General features: G+C 34.2%; 1 protein-coding gene across 1 annotated transcript in view; it reads left to right on the forward strand.

Moving 5' to 3' along the window:
- Positions 1-100: 100 nt before the first annotated feature.
- Positions 101-12,894, forward strand: part of LOC132545741 (synapse-associated protein 1-like) — a 92,688-nt gene continuing 79,894 nt past the window's right edge. The window contains exons 1-6 of the mRNA XM_060209431.1: positions 101-428; positions 3,252-3,334; positions 4,811-4,957; positions 7,375-7,514; positions 7,800-7,891; positions 9,237-9,299. Coding sequence (XP_060065414.1) covers positions 170-428; positions 3,252-3,334; positions 4,811-4,957; positions 7,375-7,514; positions 7,800-7,891; positions 9,237-9,299 — 784 coding nt within the window. The 5' untranslated portion in view covers positions 101-169. The remainder of the gene's footprint in view (positions 429-3,251; positions 3,335-4,810; positions 4,958-7,374; positions 7,515-7,799; positions 7,892-9,236; positions 9,300-12,894) is intronic.

Here is a 12,894-nt window from a genome sequence, read left to right on the forward strand (position 1 = left end):
CCTATGACAAATAGTTCGCTTTCGTCTCAACCACAGACGCGACCCAGACTAGATGTTTTGGTTTCGGTCAAGGTCGCACGACGTAATTCACAAATCCATTAGTGAAGGTATATGACGACAATTATTGAATTTCATTCAAAAGATAACTGCGGAGAATTTAAATGAAGCCATGTTTAGCTCTATGACAAGTTGGCTCGGCGTTGGAAGTGAGAAAAATCCAACAGAAGATTCATCTTCGGAAGAAAACAAGGAAAACGAAAAATCAGGAGACGAAACCCTAGAGGAAAATCAGCCATCCGAAACGAAGTCAACAGAGAAGGACAACCAAGGCGTTGACACAGAGGAAAAAGACTTATCTTTTGATGAAGCGAAGCAAGCTTTGGAAGACGCGTCTTCTAAAGCCATAAATACTGCAAAAGAATGGGGAAGTAAGTGTGTTTGATAATATTTAGTTGTATGAAAAGTTGAACCACAGGTTGCTCTCATGACTATCTCATTCTAATTTTAGAAACATGAAGCAAACTTCAGTAATTACTAATTATAAGAAGTAGTATATATTTGTTTGTTTCCAAGTTCAATTGCTTCAGGTAATTATGTATGTATATACACACGCGGTGTTGTACTACATAGTGTTAATGTGTCTACAGACACTAAGGCCCTACAGAGTAGAACATTACAATGCAGATACAAGTAATTGTGCTATCTTATTCATCAACAAAACTTAAGTATTACCTTCACTGTACTTGATAATTTTTTTACCCTCCTCAAGTTGACTGTTTCTGTCTTTGTTGATTTAAATGGTTGTTAATGTTGTAATATCTCACAGTTGCCAATTGTATGCCTTTGACAAGTTGTCTCTACTGGATATTATCAAGTTTACTGTGATTTATATGTATTATAATGCTTTATTGCAAAATGTAAAGTTTGCTGAAAAAATATCCTGAAACAATTTGTTGAAGTCTTCACTCTAGGCATTAATAAAAAATAAAGTTTTGTGTTCATTAATTAAGACTTTTACAAATACTACAAAGATATTTATTAGGGTATGTATATTTATTGTTGCTATGGCACAATATATGCAAACTTGATCATGTCTTCATGAACATGCATAATCAACAATCAACAGCCTCCATGAAGGTCTGTTAAAAAAAATGCACAATCATATGCATTTACAAAAAATGACACGCTACCAAATCAGTTAACAGCAGCTTCTTCACAAGTCCAGGTCACAGTTGTGAAAATCATCCAATGTCAGAATAGAAGATGTCACTGCTAGTGACAAAGAGGTGCATGCATCGTCTTTTATTTCTGTTTTAATGCATCCTAAGACGTGACTTGGATGATATCTATAGATTACATTTACAGTCATAATTAGAGTGCATACATATCCAGTAAGTTTTAACACTAATTCTAAAGTTATATAGCTTTCTTCATTTTCTTCATTGTGGAAAAGTGTGGTGACTCAAATTAGATGAAACTCATTCAAAACTGATGTAGGAATATCAAGCAGGGATTACAGTATGTAAGCTCTGTAGGTGTGATTGTGATAAGCTAATCAAGAAGGGTAATCAGATTTAAGTAATATGATGGACAAATATACAGATAAGGCATTGATATTGCTGGTAATTAACATTAGTTTGTAGAATTGCTTACCATTATGATTTCCACAGATGTTAAGGTATGCAAAGGTTTACATACAGTGTTATTGTGACAATGGGTTGGAGACTAACCAGAAAAGTGTACTGGCTCATAAAGTTATGGATATCTCAAAGAAAGAGTATACATAAGAGCAAAAATATTCAGACTTGCTACAGATTCAGTTTGAATTGTCTGTCTGTAAATATACTCATTGTTAATCACTATCATCTTATCTTGATAAGTACTGGATGGTAATTCTTAAAATTTTATGAATAGGTTTCCCTTGGTCCCTAGTTGCATGTGTCCTTTGAATTTTTAATTGATCAGAAAAATCATATGGTCATCAGACAGCCATCTTGGGTTTTCAAAGTTGAAGTTTTGTTATCACTCTTGCTTTAGAAGTGCAAGTTGATAAATATGATGTGAAGTGGTAGTACTTTAGAAGTACAGGTTGATGAGTATGCTGTGAAGTGGTAGTACTTTAGAAGTACAGGTTGATGAGTATGCTGTGAAGTGGTAGTACTTTAGAAGTACAGGTTGATGAGTATGCTGTGAAGTGGTAGTACTTTAGAAGTACAGGTTGATGAGTATGCTGTGAAGTGGTAGTACTTTTGAAGTGGTATACTTTAGAAGTACAGGTTGATAAGTATGCTGTGAAGTGGTAGTACTTTAGAAGTACAGGTTGATGAGTATGCTGTGAAGTGGTAGTACTTTTGAAGTGGTATACTTTAGAAGTACAGGTTGATAAGTATGCTGTGAAGTGGTAGTACTTTTGAAGTGGTATACTTTAGAAGTACAGGTTGATAAGTATGCTGTGAAGTGGTAGTACTTTAGAAGTACAGGTTGATGAGTATGCTGTGAAGTGGTAGTACTTTAGAAGTACAGGTTGATAAGTATGCTGTGAAGTGGTAGTACTTTAGAAGTACAGGTTGATGAGTATGCTGTGAAGTGGTAGTACTTTAGAAGTACAGATTGATAAGTATGCTGTGAAGTGGTAGTACTTTAGAAGTATATGTTGATGAGTATGCTGTGAAGTGGTAGTACTTTAGAAGTACAGGTTGATGAGTATGCTGTGAAGTGGTAGTACTTTAGAAGTACAGATTAATAAGTATGCTGTGAAGTGGTAGTACTTTAGAAGTACAGCTTGATGAGTATGCTGTGAAGTGGTAGTACTTTAGAAGTACAGATTGATGAGTATGCAGTGAAGTGGTAGTACTTTTGAAGTGGTAGTACTTTAGAAAGTGGTAGTACTTTAGAAGTACAGATTGATAAGTATGCTGTGAAGTGGTAGTACTTTAGAAGTACAGGTTGATAAGTATGCTGTGAAGTGGTAGTACTTTAGAAGTACAGATTGATAAGTATGCTGTGAAGTGGTAGTACTTTAGAAGTACAGATTGATAAGTATGCTGTGAAGTGGTAGTACTTTAGAAGTACAGATTGATAAGTATGCTGTGAAGTGGTAGTACTTTAGAAGTACAGATTGATAAGTATGCTGTGAAGTGGTAGTACTTTAGAAGTACAGATTGATAAGTATGCTGTGAAGTGGTAGTACTTTAGAAGTACAGGTTGATAAGTATGCTGTGAAGTGGTAGTACACTAACATTATTTTGCAGGTTTCCTGTATAGTTATGGTAAAGCAGCAACAAAAACAGTGGCTGACCACGCCAAACAAATCACAAAGTCTGTAGAAGAAAAGGTAAGTGTCAGAAAATTTTAATTGCGTCGGTTTCTTTAAGATTGTATCAAGTGCAAAGCTCACTGACAAATCAGTAGGATTCGAAATTCATGGAGAGTGTAAAAGAGATAAGTAGAGTAGATATGATTAGTTTGAGACTGTCAAGGTTTAGTAGGTGATTTGGTATTCATGTACAGTGGACCTACAGTATTCTGGATGCCAATATTCCAGAAAACTCACAATTTGGATGGAAATGTTGGAGAACAAATTTCCGTAACACTTCTGGAAGTACATTTTAAGGAAAGGAATGGGCATTTTATTGTTATATTCCTGCAATAGTCCAGACATTTTCTACTACCTCATGAAAAATTAATTGTGTTCAGTTACCTTTGCCAGAGATGTACAGAGTACTGCTAGACAGATCATCGATGAAAAGATGTAATTAATGTTTGATATAAATCATTTAAATACAAAATAAAATTTGATAGATAACGATGAAGCCATCAACCCTTACTTCTTCTGAATATTCAACATAGAAAAGTATGACACAGATGCATATGATAATGAACAGAGAGAGAGAATGAAATACTTTCAGTTCTTTATGAGTCTTTCACATGTTGGGTATGTATTTGTCATGCAGTAGGTCTGAATGTAAACTGATTCAAAAAATAGTTCCAGATAACAACATATTGGGAAATTAGCATATGATTTTTTATCAAAACATATAAATACACTATGTAGTGTATATATTATAAAGAAAGTATGAATTTTTGAGTAAAAACATCACTGCTGATACAAATGTATCTAGTAGACATTCAATACTAAATTGTCTCGGAGTGCAGTATATTGGACTTAAGAGAATATCGACAACTTTCACTTAGGAAATTTTGATACAATGATTTATGAAAATGAAATATAATTTGACAATGGAAGACATTTATAAATACCTGTATTCACACAGTAAATACTATATAGATATTCTTAAAACAATATAAATCCAGTAATATTGGCCAGTTGGCTAAACTCAACAATCTGGAAAACTCTTAATTCAGACAATTTTGGCTGGGAATGAAAATGTCTGAGGGTCCAATGTATGTCATTTGAAATTTAATGGGCTTTTTTTTAAGTTTAGGTATATTGTAACACAAATGCTGTCATAGTTTGTAATAAATTCATTAAACAATGCAGGAGATACTATGGTAAAAAACATGAAGACACATGTAGTGATGTTTGGTGAAAATTCAATGAGTGAAAGTAAAGAAATTAAAAGTCAGTGTAATTACAAATGATACATGTATCAATTATGTATGACCAATAGCTGTGAATTGAAAAAAGTTAGCATTATTCCATGTCAGGAAAGTTGAGATAACACCCTGCTTTCCTGTTACAACTAATGATTATAAAGAACATGTTGCACAGTTTCTTATAAAGTCATAAATAAGTAAGAATAACTATAAACGGCTAAATCTTTAAAATTTATATGAACTTGCTTTTCAGACATTCCTTGGAGAGTTCAATCGTGAACAAGATAAATTTATGACAGAAAAGAAAGAAAAAGTGAAACGCTCTGAAGCTGCTGTGCCACCATGGATAGGCTACAATGAGGAGGAGAGCATGAAGACACAGATACTAGCCCTATCAACAGTAAGTCTAGATACAGGGGCCAGGTATACACAAATCACATAGCTCTGTCTACTATAACTCTACAATGACCAGACACATGGGTGATTTCCTCAGTAAGTAGATACAGGGGCCAGGTATAAACAAATCAGACAGCTGTAGCTCTGTCTACTATAACTCTACAATGACCAGACATGGATGGGTGATTTCCTCAGTAAGCAGATACAGGGGCCAGGTATAAACAAATCACATAGCTATAGCTCTGTCTACTGTAGGTCTACAATGACCAGACACGAATGGGTGATTTCCTCAGTAAGCAGATACAGAGGCCAGGTATAAACAAATCACATAGCTATAGCTCTGTCTACTGTAGGTCTACAATGACCAGACACGAATGGGTGATTTCCTCAGTAAGTCTAGATACAGTAATAGCAGTAATAGCATTACAGGTACAGGTAAATCATAGAGTTGGTCAACACTGTAATTGGTCATACAGATTTACATCATGACAAGGTGTAATTGAAATCAAGCTGTATGTTCTTGATAGGAAATATTGATTAAAGTTTAACATGTAGACCTTCGTATACACATGTATTACACATTCATACAGACAAGTTATCAAGCATTTTTATTCATTGATAAGTAGGAAACCTACTCTGTATTCTATTTCAATTACTGAATATAAACAATAAATTTTTTGACAAAAATGCAAGTATGAACACCTACAACTGGAGCTGATTCTGCTCCTAAGTACTCATAAATACTAACACAATATTGAACGTTATACTATGCAATTTATGCTTCATTTTATAATTTCGTACAAATTTTTAATTTACAATCAGAGATTAAAATTTCATTTCAATTGCCTATAACTTTGAACTAATTTCAGAAAAATAATGTTTCAGTAACATCAAGTCAAAAGATATTGTTACTGAAATATTTCAAAGAAAATTCATATACTTTTACAGGTTAGATAACTAACATTAAATTTGATGTGCTTGGGCATGTCACATTTTACCTCCAATTGAGCCCAAAACCAAGATAAGAATGACACATAAACAGAATGGCCATTGATAATGATGTTTCCTCAACTGAGACCACTAACTTATTCTTAAATCATTTGTTAAAGATTCAAATGTTTAATTATCACTTAAATGTGTACATACATACCTTTTGAATTTGAATACTTTTTTGCACATAAAAATATGAACACCTTGTTTTGTATAAATTAAATGATACTATTTTACTTTGCTTGAAGTACCCTTCCAGTCTATCAAGATTCTGGTATACATTGATCAAAGAAAAAACGTATATAAAAACAGCTTTCTGACTTCTATTTACTTCAAATTGCTAAGTATCAAGTCTAGTCAGGAATAATATTGACAGATGCTGGGTGGGGATAGCTATACAACTCTTTCTTTTGAAATCAGGGTACTTATATGATTTAAATTTGCTAAAGACAATAACCAAGAAATCTGCTAATCATTATATGGTCAGTTTTTGAGAGTGTTTGGACTCTGGAAGAAAGACCAGCATTAATAGAAAAAGATTTTAAAATTCTTAAAAATTTTCACCTGTCCAAACATAGATGAACCAAACATACACAAGACTTAGCTTTTTTCAATAAGTCTACAGAGGTCAGACATACACAAATCATAGCTCTGTCTACAGTAAGTCTACAGAGGTCAGACATACACAAATCAAGGCTCTGTCTACAGTAAGTCTACAGAGGTCAGACATACACAAATCATTGTTCTGTCTACAGTAAGTCAACAGTGGTGAGACATACACAGATCATAGCCCATCTACAGTAAGTCTAGAGAGGTCGGACATACACAAATCATAGCTCTGTCTACAGTAAGTCTACATAGGTCAGATATACACAAATGATAGCTCTGTCTACAGTAAGTCTACAAACGTCAGACATACACAAATCATAGCTCTGTCTACAGTAAGTCTACAGAGGTCAGACATACACAAATCATAGCTCTGTCTACAGTAAGTCTACAAACGTCAGACATACACAAATCATAGCTCTGTCTACAGTAAGTCTACAGAGGTCAGACATACACAAATCATAGCTCTGTCTACAGTAAGTCTACAGAGGTGAGACATACACAAATCATAGCTCTGTCTACAGTAAGTCAACAGTGGTGAGACATACACAGATCATAGCCCGTCTACAGTAAGTCTACAGAGGTCAGACATACACAAATCATAGCTCTGTCTACAGCAAGTCTACAAACGTCAGACATACACAAATCATTGCTATAAGTATTGCTATGTACATACATGGTGTACTATGTTTTGAACCCAAATCGGGTTTCAAATGGCAAAAAAATGAAATAAATTAAAAATCAAAGTTATTTTGTGAAAATCATATTGGTGTTTTCATTAGATTTGTAAGTTGTCAACCTTATAATACAATGTATATGTTTCAGGACAAGAGACACTTTCTACGAAACCCTCCCTCTGGGATCCAGTTTCAATTTCACTTTGAAAGTATGTTCCCTATAGCTACTGCAACTCTCCAAGAGGATCCCAACTTACAGAAAATGAGATTTGAACTTGTACCAAAACAGTGCGTATTGATTTTGTATTCATTGGTTGTTTAACAGATATATAAAATCGGTTTTGTTCAAGAGAAACCCATATTGTTCACAGGCATGGGGAATATGATAAAAATGAAATATCGATTTTAAAGCCATGGTTGATTTTTCTTGTTATCTATAAGTGGAAAAAGAAAGACATCCATTTCGATACATTTGTGTGATTATTGGGTTCAATAGAAAACCCTATTTGATGGAAATATTCAATGTTTTTATTAAAAGCTATCTGATTTCTTGTAACTAATTATCTGTTACAGGATAAATGAAGAGACATTTTGGAGAAATTATTTCTACAGAGTGTCATTGATCAAGCAATCCACACAACTTACTGTTTTGGCTCAAGAAACAGGTAGCTATTCATGAGAATTATCTTCACATAAGCAGTACAATATTCCCCTGTTAACCATCACTGTCTCAGTAATTGTCATAGAATGATGGTAATGTTCTTGGCTTTCTTGCAGTTACTTATGGGGGTGAAGGTCACAATCCTAACATTTTTAGCAGGTGCCATAGTGTGAAGGTCATAGTCTTTCATGCAGTTTTCTTATAGCACCGTCTATGAATGCCTATACTGCTTGTTGCTTCTATAGTGCTAAAACCTAATTAAAACAGTGACCTTTAATCAAACGAACCAAGACTTGAAGTGTGTTGGTGAAATTAGCTGGACATTATCTCTGAATTCCTCTGTAAAAATCCTCTCTTTGTACATATAGATGTGTTGATACATACTCAGTATTAATGTGTCTGCCATGTCATTTCAAAATCAAGAAAAATACTGAAAAATTTATGTTTGGACTGCAATCTATAAAATCTGCCTAGACTTCCTGAAATATCACTTGTTTGGAGCATTAGATGAATGGTAAGGTATTGTTTAAACATTTTATGTACATGTTAGTCACACAATGGAAACAATCCTTTGAAATGTTACAGCTGTTCTGTATTGTTGATTGATTTTCATTTTTTTCATTCTCTGAAATTTTCTCTAGGTTTAAAAGGTATAAAGGCATTGAGACTGCTATTTTATATATTCTTAGCCCATCATCATCAGATCGCAGGCTATTCAAATCGCCCTGTGTCTGTGGTTCGGCGTCTGTTCCTCCCTCTGTAAATTTGTTATTGCTATTTCTTGAAAAGTTTGGGATGCATCTCTCTTAAATTTAATATGTAGTTTACCCTTGGTCTCTAGTTTTGCCAATGAAATTTTTCTGATTAGAAATAAAAAATGGCAAACAGGCAGCCATATTGGATTTCACCTAGTAAAGATTGTTATCCCTGTTTCTTATAAAGTACTGAATGGATCTCTCTTCAATCTTCTTCTTAATGGTGGGCGCCAAGATCCCTCTGGGATGCATAACTAATACAGTTATTGTAATATATTACTGAAATTAAAATCCACTTTTCATGAAATAAATTAACATATAAACTCCTTAGTTTTCCTGATATACTTTGGCTTTCCTCAGGGAAAATTCTGTGTGTTCATAGCTCTGTAATATTTCAGATAGATGGTTAACTTTTCATTAATTCTTTTTCTCTTGAAAGGTAACTAATTTGAGAACCAGCATATATGGGACGCTTTTCTTTGTGCACTGTCGAGTGTTAAAATCTTATTCACTAATATTTACCATGGTCAATTTTAATATGTGTATGAATTTTGGAGTGATGGAGTTAACTTTGTTTGCTACATCTGTTTCCAGGTAGCACAGGTGAGAAATCCAGCAATGGATCAAGACGGTCATCTGTAGGAAGTGTAGATAAAGGTAAGTGGTCACTCCATTTTAGGTTACTTCCTTGATGAAATCTCTTTATGACATTTTTGCCAGTGAAATATAGAAATACCTCATTGATAAAAGTATTATTTTCACTTTTTTTTTTTGTCATTTTTCACTAGTGAAAAAGACTTTTGTAGACTTACACCAATGAAAATTAAAGAGAACACAACACAACCTTCAATTCCATGGTAAACTTTCAGTTCCATTAAATTCAGCTTACAATGAAATGTAAATTATCTTATCAAAGACCAACCCAGTCCCCAACAGAACTTCTTGAATGTGGAGCTAACACGTTAGACCTTTCAAGAGAACTCATGTCTTTTACAGCAATGCAGCTGTAGGCTGCCGCCATATTTTCAGCCGCGTTGTAATCCATCACAGATTAAACTCAGCAGATAACAGCAAATTTTGTCTGTTAGTGACCAGAATAAGTAACATATTTATTTTTGTGTTTACATATTTTAATGATTTCAAAAAACAACAAAAATGACTACTCTATTTTGTTGCCGACTGTGAAGTTATAATGAGTGAGTACTGTCCTTGAAAAGCCTTGTCAGCTTCCTCGTTTTTTTTTTTTTTTATATTATTACTGTTCTAAATATGCCAGTGATCTGTCTTCAGTAATAAATATACTTCGCTCGTGTGTCTAATAATTTTTGTATCATTCACGAGTGTGAAGTGATCATGAAAGATACTAGTACTAAAATATTAGACACACTTGTGATATATATTTGTTATTACTAGAGACAACTGAATATCCTCTAATTCTTGTATTCTCTATACTTACAAGATACACATGTTTATGTACATCAACAATTTATAACCATTTTCCTCACCTTTGATCCCTCCAGTAAAGTGATAGATCCCAATCATCACTTTAAAATTCTTAAGTAGCCTAACACTCAGCAAGCCTTAAGCTTGTGTTTGCAAACTTAAGAATCTCCCCAGTAGGGTTAAGGTCTTTCTATCTCACTCCCTAACAAGGTGAAAGATAATATTAACACTACAGAGGTGTTCCTGGTGAGACCTACACTATGAACTACCTGTATTTCTAAATCAGAGATAGCGAATACATCTAACAAATGTGTTCAATGTATTGGTCTGAATAGCCAACATTCAGAAACAATGTTCAATGTTTTACGTGTATGTCTGACAGCTGAAGAACATGAATTATCAAATCACTTTTAGCGTGTGTCATAACTTTACACAAAACAAAAAATGAAAAACTTCCTTTGAAGCTTTCACACGCTGATTTCATTCTACATGCCAATGCTAAACATGTACCATACTTTGTCCACTTCTTTTTAAATATCAGCTTTCAATTATTTGCTCATTATGTAGAAAATTGATAAAATATTTTAAGGTGTACATCACAAGGAGAAAATTTCCTTTGTGGATGGAAGAGTTACTTCCCTTTGGCTGCAAGTGATGTGATACACTCTTAGAGTATGTAAAACCAGAAAGACATGAAACTACTGTTGGATTTGAAAATTGTTAAGAATAACCCTAGCATAAAGAGCTTTTCAGGTCATTTGAGACAAAGACAGATTGCTTTGTCTGTGGTTGTGTACCATTTCTATGATTTCTGACCTTTCACAAACCTCTGCCCCTAAACTTATTTCAAAATTCCATTAAATTCAATTCTATTGCCAAAACAAACCCAAAATGAAATGAATGGCAGGGTTTTCCATTTTCATGACTCCAAAATTTCTCAATTCTCCATGGGTAGGGGATAAAATTCACCATAAATTTGTATAGGAAAATTACATATTTTAGCTAAATTTGTTTAATTTCCATTGGAAAATATTTCCATCTCGGTCTGAATTGATTTTACATGATGACAGTTTGATTGGATGTACATATTGATCCTGACCTATCCAAAAAGGTTGACTCTGATAGGCCCAAAGGGTCACGTTGACTAAAATTTTGAAAAATCTTCTTCTCAGCGCCCACATGTGATATAATCAAATACTCAGGGTATCGTTTTAGCCATGGAGAAGGGATCAAGTTTACTATAATTTATGTAGGAAGATGACAATTTGAGCATAACTTCTTTTAATTCAAGCATGGTTAGAATCCTTAACAATTTGATTGGCAGTTAATGTAATGCACTGTTTATATCATTTGTACACTGTTATCTTACTTTGGTATCAAGTATCTTGTTCATTTTGTCAGCATTGTAACTCGTGTAATCACTAAGGCCCATTGGGCCTCTTTTTCAGTTGACTGGCCTGCTCTTACTTGTAACCGTGTTATGACTTAATGTTTCTTCGTGCTGGGATTTGCGTATATTATACTTCTGATAAAAACTCTTGATCTGATGTAGAAGTCCCGGATATGGATTTCTTTTTATGTGAAGCGATGATCAGAACATGAAACTGATTCACAAGTACTACTTGTCTTATAGCTAAGTCAAATGAAATAGCTACTGTATAAATTCATCAAATTTAGTTTTACTGAAATGATAGATAATTATTTAACGATTGAAAAAATAATGAGATATTCTTCATATTATCCTGAAATCTTATGTAGTCTTTTCTCAAATCATTAAAACTAATTTCAAAATCATTTTGAAAAGGATTTCTGTTGGTGGAGATAAAAAATTTTGCACACAATGGTATGTACAAACTGATTATTTTGACTTTTTGGCATTTTGTCCTGGAATGTGTTCTTTACATGTGCATTGTCCTGGTTGCTTTCTGACTGGGCAGGTTGGTAATGCTTCTATTGGAATTACTCCTGATTGTAGAAATATATGTAATATATAAGTCGTAATGACCTTATAAAGAATGCTTTAGTACAGATTGTGTAGTGGTTCAGGGTTCGTTTAGCCTGTAGCTTTACAGTAAACTGCTTACCTTACTTTTATAAAGATTTTTAAGTGGATGCTTCCAAACCGTGACAAAGGTATCTAAACCCCTTACTAGTCTCAACAGAGAGTCCTGTAGGTTTTCTCTTGTTGATTTCTCACACCTTCTGTTATCCATATCCTTCCATATCTTTCCATCCTAACTGGTCATTGGAGAAAATCTCAACTCTTTCCCCGTGGTATTGTCAAAGGAGGTAAACTTCTAAATTTTGGATGTTTGTATGGAATTCTTAACAGATATCAGTGTTTCATTAAAAAATTTAATCAGCGACCTATGTTTAGACAATCGGTTGCCTTGTTACTTGGGTACCTTGGCAATAGGCGATCTTGTTACTCAGGTACTTATGTGACAGGCTACTTTTTACGGGAGTTTGGGGGCTGTAGGTGACCTTGTTACTTGGGTACCTTGGCAATAGGCGATCTTGTTACTCAGGTACTTATGTGACAGGCTACTTTTTACGGGAGTTTGGGGGCTGTAGGTGACCTTGTTACTTGGGTACCTTGGCAATAGGCGATCTTGTTACTCAGGTACTTATGTGACAGGCTACTTTTTACGGGAGTTTGGGGGCAGTAGGTGACCTTGTTACTTGGGTACCTTGGCAATAGGCGATCTTGTTACTCAGGTACTTATGTGACAGGCTACTTTTTACGGGAGTTTGGGGGCAGTAGGTGACCTTGTTACTTGGGTACCTTGGCAATAGGCGATCTTGTTAC

Source organism: Ylistrum balloti, unplaced genomic scaffold (assembly GCF_031769215.1).
Source record: "Ylistrum balloti isolate Yb309-2 unplaced genomic scaffold, AGI_CSIRO_Ybal_v1 Utg369856, whole genome shotgun sequence".
NCBI classification, from domain to species: Eukaryota; Metazoa; Mollusca; class Bivalvia; order Pectinida; family Pectinidae; genus Ylistrum; species Ylistrum balloti.